The following is a 14,191-nucleotide window of genomic DNA, read 5'->3' as shown; positions in this document are numbered from 1 at the left end:
TGATAAATAATAATTATTAAATTAAATGCCACTTTTGAAACGTAGATTGGTAAGTAATATAATATCAATAATTAATAACTATCTGGTGGTAGAATACGCACTGTGAAACAGCTATTTCGAAAAAGTAGAAAGAGTAGCGAATACAAACAGCAAACATTACGCCCTCAGATAACTAGTATTTTAAACGCAGGTCTGAAAAAAAAAAGTTAGTACATCATCGATGTAGAACAACACGCAATATTTATTGCATTTAATACCTTGTCGCAAATATTGTTATATTTAATATAGTTATACAGTAGTCAATAATACACGGCCGTTTTACATCAAATGGCGTTTTCATATACTTGTGCCACGAGCTCTGATATCTTATAGGCATAGGCGTGCGCAGACTTTAATTTCCGGTTGAGCTTGGAAAAACTAGTTGCCCAACACTTGGACAGTGCCCTTAATTTGTTTTTGAAACATGAACATACTACATATATTCTAATTGTAAATTTAAAACTGTATACTATTTATATACTTATATACAAATAGAATAAAGTTGTATGTGCACACATCATTAATGTACTAGACATAGGTAGGTACTTATATATTTTTAAAGTTAAAAATAAATTACAAATTATATTAATACATACCTACCTAATGCATATTTTTATATGTAACTATACATATGAACATGGTAGGTAATATATAAATGTGTGATTATGTAATAATTGATAAATTAATTTTCCTATTTCCAATAGGATCCTCTATACTAGGTATCGAGTATAGACTCTTTAGTACTTCTATTGGTACATATTTCAATATTTTGTGCACAATGTTTTAGTCAGATAGATAAATCAATAAAAATTATGTAGTAGTACATAAATATTTTTAATTTTATTTGACTATTACGACAAATACAATTTTCATGATCTCCACGAATATAATGATAGAGTTAATATAGTATACACAAACTTGAAATTTCACTATGCCCTTAAAAAGATTCCGGTCGCCCCGTGCGCACGCCTACGCTTATAGTATAAGGGACTTATACTAATAATATAGTACATTATTGTAACCGCGATGTATTGTAGGCCTATAAACTATATTATGACGATGGGATTAGAGTAGAGTCTCTGGGAAACTGGAACGCGGCGATTGCGGTTGACACATCACCCGAACGTTGGCAGAGCGTCATCCGTACGTCATACTAAAATACGATCATCGCGGTAATCGGTTAAAATATCCAAATGTATCGTCCGTTTTTCCGAAAATTGGAAAACAGACACGAAATATAGGTACAGTCACAGCTTATAGTCCGTATGGCCGTATAGGTACAATGTAACAAAATCTAATAAATAATAATGTGATAGCGTCTCGTGAAATTTCCAGGTTGAATCACAATTATTGTTGTATACGTATTATTACATTTCACCTTTATCGTAGGTGCGTATATGTGTATACAGCGAGTCGATCCATGAGCTGAGCATGGCGAACTTTATTAATATTATATAATATATTGTCATAAATATATACATACAGCGGCGTATTTTTTTATTTTATGAGATATTTTACAACACAAATTTTAACTTTTTTGTTTGTGCCCCCCCCCCTTCCCCATAAGACATTTCTAAATACGCCCCTGATATATATAATAACAATTAAAAACTCAACTCAGGGGTGGATTGGGAGAGATATGGAACTGTATAGAAATCGGATTAGTTTCTAGATCCTTTTCCATTATATTATACATTTTTTTATTTATAGAATTTTATTTTTCTTGTCAACATGCTTATATTATTTGAGTATTTGAGCTGATTTTATTAGCAAGTAAAATGTAATGCACTTATTTTCGGAAACAAAACAAAAATAAATTATATAATATAATATAGTATGACTCTATTTGGGCAGGGGGGATTATGGTTTTATGGGCAAAATGCCCATTCCTTAATTTTTTCTTACGTAATTTTCGTATAAATATAAACATATATCGTGTATTATAGTATTAAAATAATTAAAATAAAATAATGGTCGTACTTATTAAATATTGTTTGTCAAATTATAATTTATAGAATACATTAATTTCGTTCACTAAATAATAGAATTTTCAAATTATTACCATAGTTGTACCCTGTACACTTTGTATTAGTACCCCAAATGTTTCGTTATAAGATAAATATTGAATAAATATAATATATATATATATATGTAAGTATACCATACATAATTTAATTTTTTATTATTTTAGTAAAAATCATAATTGAATATATATTTAAATACCTAATGAGTTTGAAGCACATGCCGTTTTTTTAAGGTGTATGTATTTTATAATCTTTTATCGTAATTTTCTATAGGTAGGTTGTGAAATTATTATTTTTGAAATCAGAATTTCAAAGAATTTTATAGTATTAAAAAGCAACATTTTTTAAAAAAAATTTTCACTAAATACACATTTTTTTTTATAGGTAGTTTTCGTATTATATAAGCTTTGATAACACCAATTTATAAACCAAATTCTTCTAAAAATAAAAAGTAGAATTATACAACTATATTTCAGGACACAAAGGTATATTTAAAAAAAATGTAATTTTTAAACAATTTTATGGTTAGTAATAGTTCAGATACTATAGTCATATTAATGAAAAGGAAATTGTAAAATATAACTTTAAAAACAGATTAGGTAAAATGTGGTTGATATAAGATAAATGAGTTAGAACAGTTTTATTTTGTAAATAACAAATTTATCTCTATAGAAATTTTTAAAACAGAAATCTGTTTTGTTGTTCCTGGTTATACTATAAACTTATAAATTATAAGTGTTTAAGATATGAAAAAAAAAAACTGTTAGGTATTTGATTTTTTATATACATAAGGCTTCGAGTGGTAGGTACCTTGTTATTGAGTAATGGATGTGGACAAATTTTAATTCGATGATAAATCAATGTATATTGAAAATTATTCTGAGCGTAAGAGGTTTGTCGATATATATTTCTAAGGATATTTTTTATTAGTAATACGGTAGGTTGACTAATTTTTGTCGAAAAAATTACATTCAAGTAAAGACTGATGAATGGTATAATGGATATCGTTATTTATTTTTTAACTACAAGAAAATCTTGGTAGAAAAAAATATAATTAGGTGTAAAATAATGTAAAGTATGATAATATCATACAACGTTATTAATTTTTAACTAGAATCTATAGTCCAGAAGTGTAAACTAATGCACTATAAACTGTAAAATTTAAAAAATGCTGTAAACAATGCACTATAAATTACAAACATTTTACTAAATAATTAAAGTTTAAAATGGATAAAAATCTATCAAGTGTACCAAAACAATTTTAAAATCAATGAAATGTTATTAATTAAATACTACGTATAAACATAACGTAAACGATATTATCAGTATTATGATTATAATATGAACATTATAAATAATTCATACACTGTGTAAAAAAGATTTAAACGACGGAAATTATAAAAAATATCGATAATTGTTATAAAATATGACAGAAAATTTAAAATAAAATAAATTTATATTAAACTCAAACTTTGTGTATTTTAAATATTTTAATTTGACGTAAAAACAACTTAAGAGAGATGTTGTATTCAATTTAAAGCTTTTTACCCAAACAGCAATTAAAAAATATCAAATTAGTTAATATTTTAAAGATTTTATTGAATATAAAAAAATTATAATTTAAGTAAAAGTGATACCTATAAGTGATAAACTAAATTCATCGTCAGATTAAAAATTGTTTTTGATGAATGAAAATTGTAATTGTTGCCACTAAATAAAACTTTTAAAGTTTATTTTGATGTTTTCCATGATAAATAATAATTTTATAATAATATGATGATAAAAACGTCAATAGAGCCTTTTATAATTTGAGATAAAATAAGTAGTATAAATACAAATTGTATAGATAAAAATTTTAAATCAATTATTATCAATATAGTTATAAAATTATTCTAGAACTAATGAAAAATATAAATCTATAAAAAATAACACAAAATTATGCAAACATATATAAAATTCAATCGGATTGTCAGTTTAATTTAATTTACATTTATCTGATTTCAGTATAATATGATAACATGTTTTTCATTTTATACGCATCAATAGAATATAATGATCGAAAATGTGTTTATAACATTCATCTTTGTATTTTAGTATTAATTTCTTAGTATATCAAGTTTAACTTACTTGGGTATAATTTATCAAAAATCAATATACTTATTTGAAAGTCAATTCAACTTAATTACTTATTGATAAAAATGATTTATTTAAATTCAAATTAATTTATTTTAATAATAGAAATATAAATAATTAGATTATATTTAAGTATTGGGTATGTTAGACGATTGTTTACGTCCTTTGTATATTAAATAGAATTTAAAATTAATTTTGAATTATAATAAACAGTCGAACCTTTGAAAACATTTAAGTTAAAATAGTAAACAATAAAAACCAAATAAAGACATTATAATATTTAATATTACGAAATAAGAATGTAATGTGTAATGTATGTAACAGTTCATTGATTTACAAAAACACAGACATTGTTGTATTGAAATTGGAAAACAATTCTTAGTAAATGTAATATAATAAAATCCATCGAGAATGGAAATGATAACTATGTAATTGATGATATAAATTGATTTTTGAAAAATCCGACGAGAAGCTTATATTTTTGGTGGCCGTTTGAAAATGGTTTTTAGACACACAATGAGAACTCTGTTTGCCCATGTAGGTACCTATATTTAATTATATAACATCGAGTATTATAATATTATGTTTTATTTTCACCGTGTTCGTGATTATCACTCGTAAATATGAAAATATAAAAACGAAAACATCATGAAAATATTACAATAATAGAACATTGGTGAGCTTACTATAATATTTTAAATGCACATTATGTTATACATGATATAATAGTGTTTTTTTTTTTCTGTAACTAAACCAACCTATCCGATTGAACATTTCTCTCACCACTCGACGATTGCGCGTCTAAAACCAGTGGTAAAACAAAAAAAAAAAAAAGTAGAAACAATAATAGTAATAATGTATTAATGACGATGGAAATGAAGGTGATCCTTGATCCTCTACTTAATTACGTATTCAGCGGCATACAACTCGTACAATGAGTGGGTATATAAAAGCTGGTCGTCTCCAAAGCCGTGTTATGTGTTCAGCGTTCAGTGTTCCTTCAACAACCATTTACATGCCACCGAGAAATCATCGGCATTAAGGAACAACACCGTGTGCACCAACTTGGAGCGGAGCTGCCCGAAGTCCTCCGAACTTCACGCGCATTTTTGTGCAGAGTTTATTTTTAATTTCATTTCATTGACTTCGAATTTTCAAGACTTCGTTGGCATTATATGATACAGGTAATAGTTTTTCATTTTTACATATCACGTGTATTATAGACAGGCACATCCATTCTCGATTATGGTTAGGTACTTTATTTTACTTTTATGTCTTACCTATTTTGTATTAGTTTCTTTTTTTTTTTTATTATACTTTATCAATTATTATTTTTTTGTTGACTGAACATGTATAATGATGTGGATGCATGTATCACTAGACCTCATCATTATTTTGATTGACGACTTTCGACTAGAACATTGTAGAATATGTCTCGGTTTTCGGTAAAAATAGAAAATAATTATAAATACTCGGGTGTCTGCGATAGAAAATGATTTTTTTCCTTCAATTTTTATATTATAATATGCTTAGTGTAAATTAAACGTCTCGTAATGTTTTTAAACGTCTTATAATTTTTGTCGTCTATCATAAATAACGGACCAATGATGATACATGTTTAACTATATTCTTGAATGGATTGCTAAACAATGTAGTAAATAATTCAATATGAAACCAAAAGTCATAATCTTCATTCATCAATTAATTATTATTTTATGAGTTTAGCATTAGTGTTGGGCGTTTTTTTCATCGACAATAGAGTAAAAGAATATACTATATTATTTGTATACCAAATAGGTTTAATATGAGTACATCGTAGATTTAGTTGATTAATTTAAAAGTGTACGATCTAAGTAAAATTAATTACAAGTTTACATTTTACTGTCTATGACACACCGATTAGGTAACACGATTTAAAAGTTGTGGTATGTTTTTAAAATATATATAATATAATAATGTTTCTTATAAATAATGGTACCTTAAATGCAAAAACAATTAAATCTTTTCACTAAAATATACAAATATTTCAAGGACTGTATTGCCTATTGCCTTAAGTTGTTTTTAATGTATTTAAGCTGTTGTTTGGAAGTATTTGTTCGATTTTCTAAATACTATAATAAACTAAAATGATTAATTACCGATTAACGATGTAATTGAAAAAAAGTATTGTGGACCAACTTAATTTTTATGATATTATTAAAATATTATGATAATAAAAATCATTAGTATAGAAAATGCAGTTAAAACAAATTCATAATACAATTATATACCTAATACATGTTACATATTATTATCTTAAGACATTGACTAGTTATTAATAACAAAAACTAGATACATCATTTTTAATATTCACTTCACATTTTGTAATAAATTCTAAACCAGTTTTAGTTAAATACCTAATCATAATTATACCTATGTTTGCATAGTTCGCGTTCATTAATGATATCATTTGTATACAAATATGATTTTTTTATCGATATTAATTATTGTGTTGACGTTAGTCAACAAAATTAAAAGCAGAAACTTCAAAGAAATTCTAAGTTAAATAAAGTTAAATTATATACACGAAATAAATGCTTTTTATATTTATGTATTTCAATGATCACGCAGAATAACATTAAAATTCAAATATTGGAATTATAGAATGATAGATTTTGATGATAAAATATTTGAAAGATAATTAAATATTTCATATTTATAATTCTAATCTAAAAGTTTAAATTTTAATCAAAATTGTAAAAAAAAAATGATAATGTATTATGAAAAAAAGTATTTCTACATGACATTCGATATTTAAAAATTATAAATGTATTTCTTAAATTAAGTATTATAAAATAGAGCACAATAAAAATGTAGTTAGTTAAAAATAGAGTACCTTTCCAATTATATATATATATAATTAAGGTCTTATACTTAGGCTAAAATACAAAAATTATAAACTTTTTTGTACTTATTTTTAACAACCACTTTTCATCGATTGTTAAACATTTTGTAAAATACCTACATATTATAATGTGACGAAACACTGAAATATTAATTAATTAGTTGAAATACGACCTTAACATCATAAAATATGTAAAATGATTATAAAATTTAATAATTCGTTAAAATATTTAATTTATTATAAAGATTTTGATAGACATTTTACCTATTAACCCATTATCATATTAATTAACCCAGTCTGTCGTATGACAGGTCAAATTAAAAAAATAAGGTTATTTATATTGTGTTTGCATATCAATCGGTTATTCGCATATTAATGCTTCTTCGGATTTATTGTTTTAATTGGAATATTACTGCACGGTTAAATATAAACTATTGTTGTAATATAGTGCATTATACTTTTATTTAATTATACCTAGAGTTCCATATTCTTACACTTGGCTCTAAATAAGTTATCTTTACGTATTAGTATTTTATATTTTAATTTAAACTAGTTATTGTATATCTCTGCATTAAATATTATAATTATGTATATTTACACTGTATGTCTGCATGTACTGCACTGTATACATTAATTTAAATTGATTAATTTTATTCCGTTAAAATAAAGAAAAATAAAGTATAATGTTTATGGGATAAATAATTTTAATAGTCCTATATTTTCATACAAATATTTTAAATATTTACAAATATTTAAACTATGTAATTAGTTATAATTTTAACGTATAATATATTTTTGTTATTATTCATAACGCAAAAGGATCGATCGATTATTTTTTTAAATTTAAAAACATCGTCATAATATAATTGAGATTTATTTACGAAGAATTAACCGTGTGTTTGTGCAGAATGACGACCAACGTCCAGGGTGTTAACCCACTCTTCGCGCTCTCAGCATTCAATCTATTTTTCTACCTACTCACGCCGGCTATCGTATTATGGTACGTATATTTCCGCATGTCCCGCAAGCAGCTCTACGACCTCGCCAGTAAAATACCAGGATCCGAAGGGTTACCTCTGCTAGGAAATGCTTTGGACTTTATGCAAGACCCACATAGTGAGTATAATAACTGATATGGTAACGTCGAAATTGATTATAAATCGTGTGTTTGCTTTTTTTTTTTTTTTTTAAATATTTTTGATTCTTTTACAGCAATTTTTAATCTGTTTACAGTAATTTTTAATTTTATTACAGCCATTTTTTACAAGATTTACGAACGGAGTTTTGAATTCGAAAGGAATTCGCCCATCAAGATGTGGATCGGGCCCAGGTTGTTGGTGTTCTTGACCGATCCCAGGGATGTCGAGGTAACATATATATTTTTGTATATTAGGCGTGATTTTTTCGCCACATTTCGTCGGCATAAATGTAAACGTGAAACTAAATTGTAAATTGTAATGTGTTTGAATATGCAGGTAATTCTAAGCAGTAACGTGTATATTGACAAATCACCCGAATACCGTCTTTTCGAACCATGGTTAGGAAATGGTCTGTTGATAAGCACCGGTAAGCATTACGTTCATACTAACATACTTTAATACTAGTGATGTGTTTAGGATTAAAAAAATAAATATATATTGGGATAATATTTTATTTGATTTCAATACTAAATTAGCTTAATTGTAGAACCTTTAACGGTGTCGATATAATATAAGAATGTAGATATTGATATTATTGTTAATTATCCACACGATTTGCGCTTTGGACAGGTGACAAATGGAGGGCTCACAGAAAATTGATCGCACCGACGTTCCACTTGAACGTGCTCAAGTCGTTCGTGACACTCTTCAATGTCAACAGCCGTGACACTGTTAGTAAGCTCAGGAAAATGGGAAGCTCCACATTTGACATTCACGATTTCATGAGCGAGTGCACCGTTGAAATTTTATTGGGTAAGTCGGACATTATGGAAACCATGTGCAATACATTATAACTTACTGTGATATTGGACTATCGGCATTGGCTACTTAAGCGTGACTTATTTTACTAACCCTATACCATTTTTTTTTTATCGTCATAGAAACCGCCATGGGTGTGAGCAAGAAAACTCAAAAGAAGAGTGGTTTCGAATACGCAGCCGCTGTTATGAAGTAAGCGAGCTAAAGACAAAATTGATTAAAAATAAATCTCATTATACCTCAATCTAAATTTAATACACTCGTATTAAAGCGTTTTGCCATTATAAGCCGATTTAATAATATTAGATTCGATTACAGCAGTTGATTGGTTATTTAAGTTTCCACGTCTACAACGCCTTATTTAAATTTATAAATATATTTTACCGCATAATAATTAATGAATGTCAATTAACTGTTTGGTATAAATCGATGTCTATTATTGTAGTTGTTGACTTATTAGGCCAGGCATTTTTTTTAAAACGCATTCGATTCGTGTGAATAATTATACTGTTATTACTGTTATTGTGATTAGATTTATTTGTGAATAATTAATTTTTTTTTTTTTTTTAAGAATGTGTGATATTCTACATATGCGTCATACAAATTTGTGGCTAAAACCTGATTTTATTTTCAATTTTACGAAATACGCAAAGGAACAAGTTGGGCTCCTTGATCTGATTCACGGTTTGACAAACAACGTAAGTATAATAATATATAATAATATATTTTTTTTTATTTATAAATAAACTTCTAATAAAAATATGTAACTGTACTAGGTATTGGCTAAGAAGAAGGAAGACTATTTAAAGAAAAAGAGTCAGCTGAAAGATGTCTCCGACATTCCAGCAGTTTCTGAAGAAATTGTCGAAACAACTTCAACGACTGAGGTAGAAGAAGTACCGTACGGAAACTCATTCGGTCAGTCTGCTGGCTTGAAAGACGACTTGGACGTAGAAGATGATGGAATTGGTAATGCATATCATATGCCACATAATATCTCTGGTTCTAAAGAAACTGTCGTGTTTTTAATCCATAGGCGAGAAGAAAAGGGTGGCATTTTTGGACTTGTTAATCGAGTGCTCAGAAAATGGAGTTGTATTGTCCGACGAAGAAGTCCGTGAACAAGTCGACACAATCATGTTTGAGGTTTGTTCCGAGATTATAATGAAATTAAAATAAATAGCTTATGAGGGACGATGAAAAAAAATTTTCGACCAGGGCAAATACAGTGTAACAATTATTTATTAATTGATTAACTAAATATTTTATGTTAAATACGAGTACACCATAAACCTTTACGTATCCGTGTTATTATATCGTTAACGTTTTTATTGACTTATTAATTTTTCCGATTAATTTCTACTCTCACATAAAACGTTTTCGACTTTTCGATTCTATAAAATTTCATAAACATTTGCTCATATTATTGTCATAGTGCCGTTGTTTCGGAAAATCTTTTACTATACTTTTTTTTTTTTTTTTAATTAGGGTCACGACACAACAGCAGCCGGTAGCAGTTTCTTCTTGTGTTTGATGGGTGCTCACCAAGACATACAGGTAAGGTTTTCCCGACATTAATAGTTATTGTTCAATCTATGAAATATTATTTAAATTTATCGTGTTGATTTTATGTGCGTTTTTGTCGTAGCAAAAAGTCGTCGATGAACTATACTCGATATTCGGTGATTCCGACAGACCAGTGACGTTCCAAGATACATTGCAAATGAAATACCTGGAAAGATGCATCATGGAGACGCTGCGCATGTACCCTCCAGTTCCAATTATCTCCAGACAAATAAAAGAAAACGTGAAACTAGGTGAGTTTGACACGCGTGCTTATGAAAGCCCGGGGGCAGCCATAATTTCGACGTTTTCCACGACGATTTGAATCCGACCATTCTCGAATAGCTATACGGGCGCCTCATTAAAAACTAACGTTTGGTTTTTATAATTTAATTCTCAAGCTACCCCCCCCCCACCCTCCCCCAATAGAGGCTTTTTGGGAACTGTTTTCGCGTACTGTCCCCAAACGCTCCTTGGCGTGGCCGGAGTCCGTACGATAAATCATTGTAATAATCGATATATTTTTTTCCAGCGTCTAGAGACTTAGTTTTACCAGTAGGTGCCACCATCATCATCGCCACATTCAAAATCCACCGTAACGAAGAAGTTTTCCCCAACCCCGAAGTGTTCAACCCCGACAACTTTTTGCCGGAGAAATCGGCCAGTCGTCATTATTACGCGTACGTGCCGTTCAGTGCCGGGCCCAGAAGTTGCGTCGGTATGTTACTCAATACTACATTATATTATTATTGGGATAGTAAATACGAAATACGACAACAATTATTCATTTCGTGTTACTGGTATGATGAATATATTTTGAATAAATCGCTGTTCGTGTTTATACGGACTCGAATCACATGTTATTTAATTATTATTATTTCTGTTTAAAGAATAATGCGTTTATAAATACAATTTTAATTAGGAATCAAACTGAAACATATAAAAATCGACTTGTTTACCATATGAAACACAATTGTATTAGAATAAGGTTAAGGTCGATTAATTGTTTATTCAGATTTTTCTTGAAGCTTAAGCTATAAAAAAAGTATACATTTATTTTCTTTATTAACCTATGAAGAACCTTTCGTGAATTAAATTTATAAATTAATCATCGTATTTTTAATTGTATTTTATGCAAAACGTTTCGTTTTGACAGCGATGCGTGACGTGATGTTTAATAATTGTATTAATTGTCAATAAGTAATTCATTTTTTTTTCAGGTCGTAAATACGCCATGTTAAAACTGAAAATTATTTTGTCGACCATCCTACGAAACTTCAAAGTAAATAGTAATCTATCTGAAAAAGATTGGAAACTCCAAGCTGATATTATCTTAAAGAGGACTGATGGATTCAAATTAAGTTTGGAACCAAGAAAGTCACTAGCTAAGACCGCTGCTTAAGTAGCGAATTATTATTATTATTATTCTATGGAGTGGATAATTTTTTTTTAAATGATTTATATATATATACTTTAACAAGTTAATGACTTTTGTTATTTGGACTGTTTACTGTCTATTGACTATACATGGCTACCAAGGCCGATTTTAATGTTTATTTTTTACATAGTTAACTTTTTATTCTGTACCATTTTATTGTATAATTTGTATCTAAGGACTTTGGAAATCGTAGTTAGACGAAATAAATGCATTTTATTTTAATTATAAACACAGTTTAATTATTTTATGAAAAATATTATGCGAACTCTTGATAATATTTTATCTGGTTAAACAGTAAAATAAAGTTGATAATTTCAATAGCTGGTTGACTTGTATAGTTCAACTTATTAACGGATCCATTAAAAAAAAACCTGGACAGTCTATACAATGAAATAGAGTAATATTATTTTCAAATAGTAATATTTTCGTTATTAAAACGCTAATACAACTTACTAAAGAGTATATAATCGTTGAAAATCGACTTGAATAGTATAAAAAGTACTGTTTCTCAGTTTATTCGATATTAAGCTCAATGTTATTATTTTTCTAAATTACACAGTAAAAACCTGTCGATTAACTATCACAGGTAATATAAATGTAAAACTAAGTGTGCGTGTGTATGATGTATGTGTGTGTATTTTTTATTTTAAATTGTATGGTTGGATTAGTCATGTACTCATGTTCAAGTTTGGGTATTTGTAAATTAAAAGTACGTAGGAAGGGAATGAGCCAGTATGTGCATAAGCCATAATCATTATTATATCAATGGTTGTATGCAGTGGGACTGACAACAATATTCAGCACACACACATTGTATACTTTATAATTAAGATTATGACTGTTTTGAAATGACTAACGTAAACGAATTTCATACAAAACGATCAATTTATGTTTATCTAAATATACATTTGAGTGTAGGTATTTTCAAGGCATTATATAATATGCACATTAATATGTGATTAATGATGTTATGTTCTAAGTCTTGTAATTATGTGTGTTTTATTTATTGTTTTCTGTTAACACGTACGTTTTGGAATAGAAAATTTGATTGAATATTAAATTTGGTGGGTGGCTTCTGATAGAAAATTGGATCTGGTAGGTACCTTGATGGTGGTCAAAAGGAGGAAATTCCTAGTACTTTTATTAATAATTGGGAAAACCAAAATGAGAATATTTACTCAACATCAGTTGACAATAAAATTAATAATCGTCGACGAAATTTTAAACTAAATATTTATATTATTATTTTTTACACATAATACAATTTTAAAAATACATTTAAACTAGTTTTAAGATTTTTGTACTACCAACCTTTACTCACACCGTTCTATGGCACCACGTCGGTATTGACTTATAAGTTAGATACCTATAGGTATATGTGTGATGTTTTTGGTAAATATTTGTTTAATTATTTACTCAATTAAGAAATTACTAATTTAAAAATAACGATGTAAATAATTATATAACAAAAACTATCTTAGAAATAAATTCCGATCGCTTAAAATCGTTTTATTTTGCAAACAATGATTTTAAATTTATAACACATCAGCAACATTATTATTGCCTACTCAATGACGATAGTCATAAACTTGATAGGTATAGTAGGTAATCTAAACCTAAAATACGTACAGAAGACAGACAAAACATAAGAGCGATGTCGTTTGGTTCATCTGTAGTCATCGCCCGGACTACAATGTCGCGCACGCACTATATTAAAATATAACGCCCGCGACTCGGGCGGGTTCTAATCGAAAAACGTTTTGAATTGATAAACCGTCGCGATGTATGCTAAGCGCCTACGCTCAGTAGTCAGGTACGTATTCACGTCAGTGTGTTTGAGCTATTATACTTACGAAGATCATAATATTTTGTTTTGAGGTCGTGGAAAATTGCAATAAATCGGGAGCAACGAGGTTTTCACACTAGAAGAAAGTCTTGGAGCCGTGAGAGATTGGGGCAAAGTGGGGGCACACTTTCCCGGTGTTTTGTATAAAAAATAATGAATAACGTAAATAATTATTTTTACTCGAATTTAATTGTGATGTTATTATTATTTGTTACCGAGAGTGATCAAGACTTTTTTTTAAGTTTTCGTCAATAAAACGATAGGCGTATTATTACAATATCGTTAATGAAGTTGTTAAAAAGGTAG

At 28.1% G+C, this 14,191-nt stretch overlaps 1 protein-coding gene across 2 annotated transcripts; it reads left to right on the top strand.

Annotated features, from left to right (window-relative positions):
* Window positions 1-5,166: 5,166 nt before the first annotated feature.
* Window positions 5,167-12,268, top strand: LOC113556029 (cytochrome P450 4g15). 2 transcript variants are annotated; one of them, XM_026960729.1, is made up of 13 exons: window positions 5,167-5,380; window positions 7,988-8,196; window positions 8,314-8,447; window positions 8,556-8,646; window positions 8,850-9,032; window positions 9,161-9,230; window positions 9,610-9,736; window positions 9,815-10,007; window positions 10,075-10,184; window positions 10,527-10,595; window positions 10,687-10,855; window positions 11,134-11,319; window positions 11,822-12,268. In XM_026960729.1, exons 2-13 carry the CDS (start codon window positions 7,989-7,991, stop codon window positions 12,001-12,003), a joined length of 1,722 nt encoding a protein of 573 aa, XP_026816530.1. In that variant the 5' UTR covers window positions 5,167-5,380; window position 7,988; the 3' UTR covers window positions 12,004-12,268. The 2 variants fall into 2 exon arrangements, with proteins under 2 accessions (XP_026816530.1, XP_026816531.1); XM_026960730.1 differs by having other exon boundaries at window positions 5,168-5,380; window positions 8,335-8,447; window positions 11,822-12,003.
* Window positions 12,269-14,191: the final 1,923 nt, after the last annotated feature.

This window comes from Rhopalosiphum maidis, chromosome 3, assembly GCF_003676215.2.
Source record: "Rhopalosiphum maidis isolate BTI-1 chromosome 3, ASM367621v3, whole genome shotgun sequence".
NCBI classification, from domain to species: Eukaryota; Metazoa; Arthropoda; class Insecta; order Hemiptera; family Aphididae; genus Rhopalosiphum; species Rhopalosiphum maidis.
Note: the sequence above shows the minus strand (reverse complement) of the source record. Positions and strands in the feature narration are given on the sequence as shown.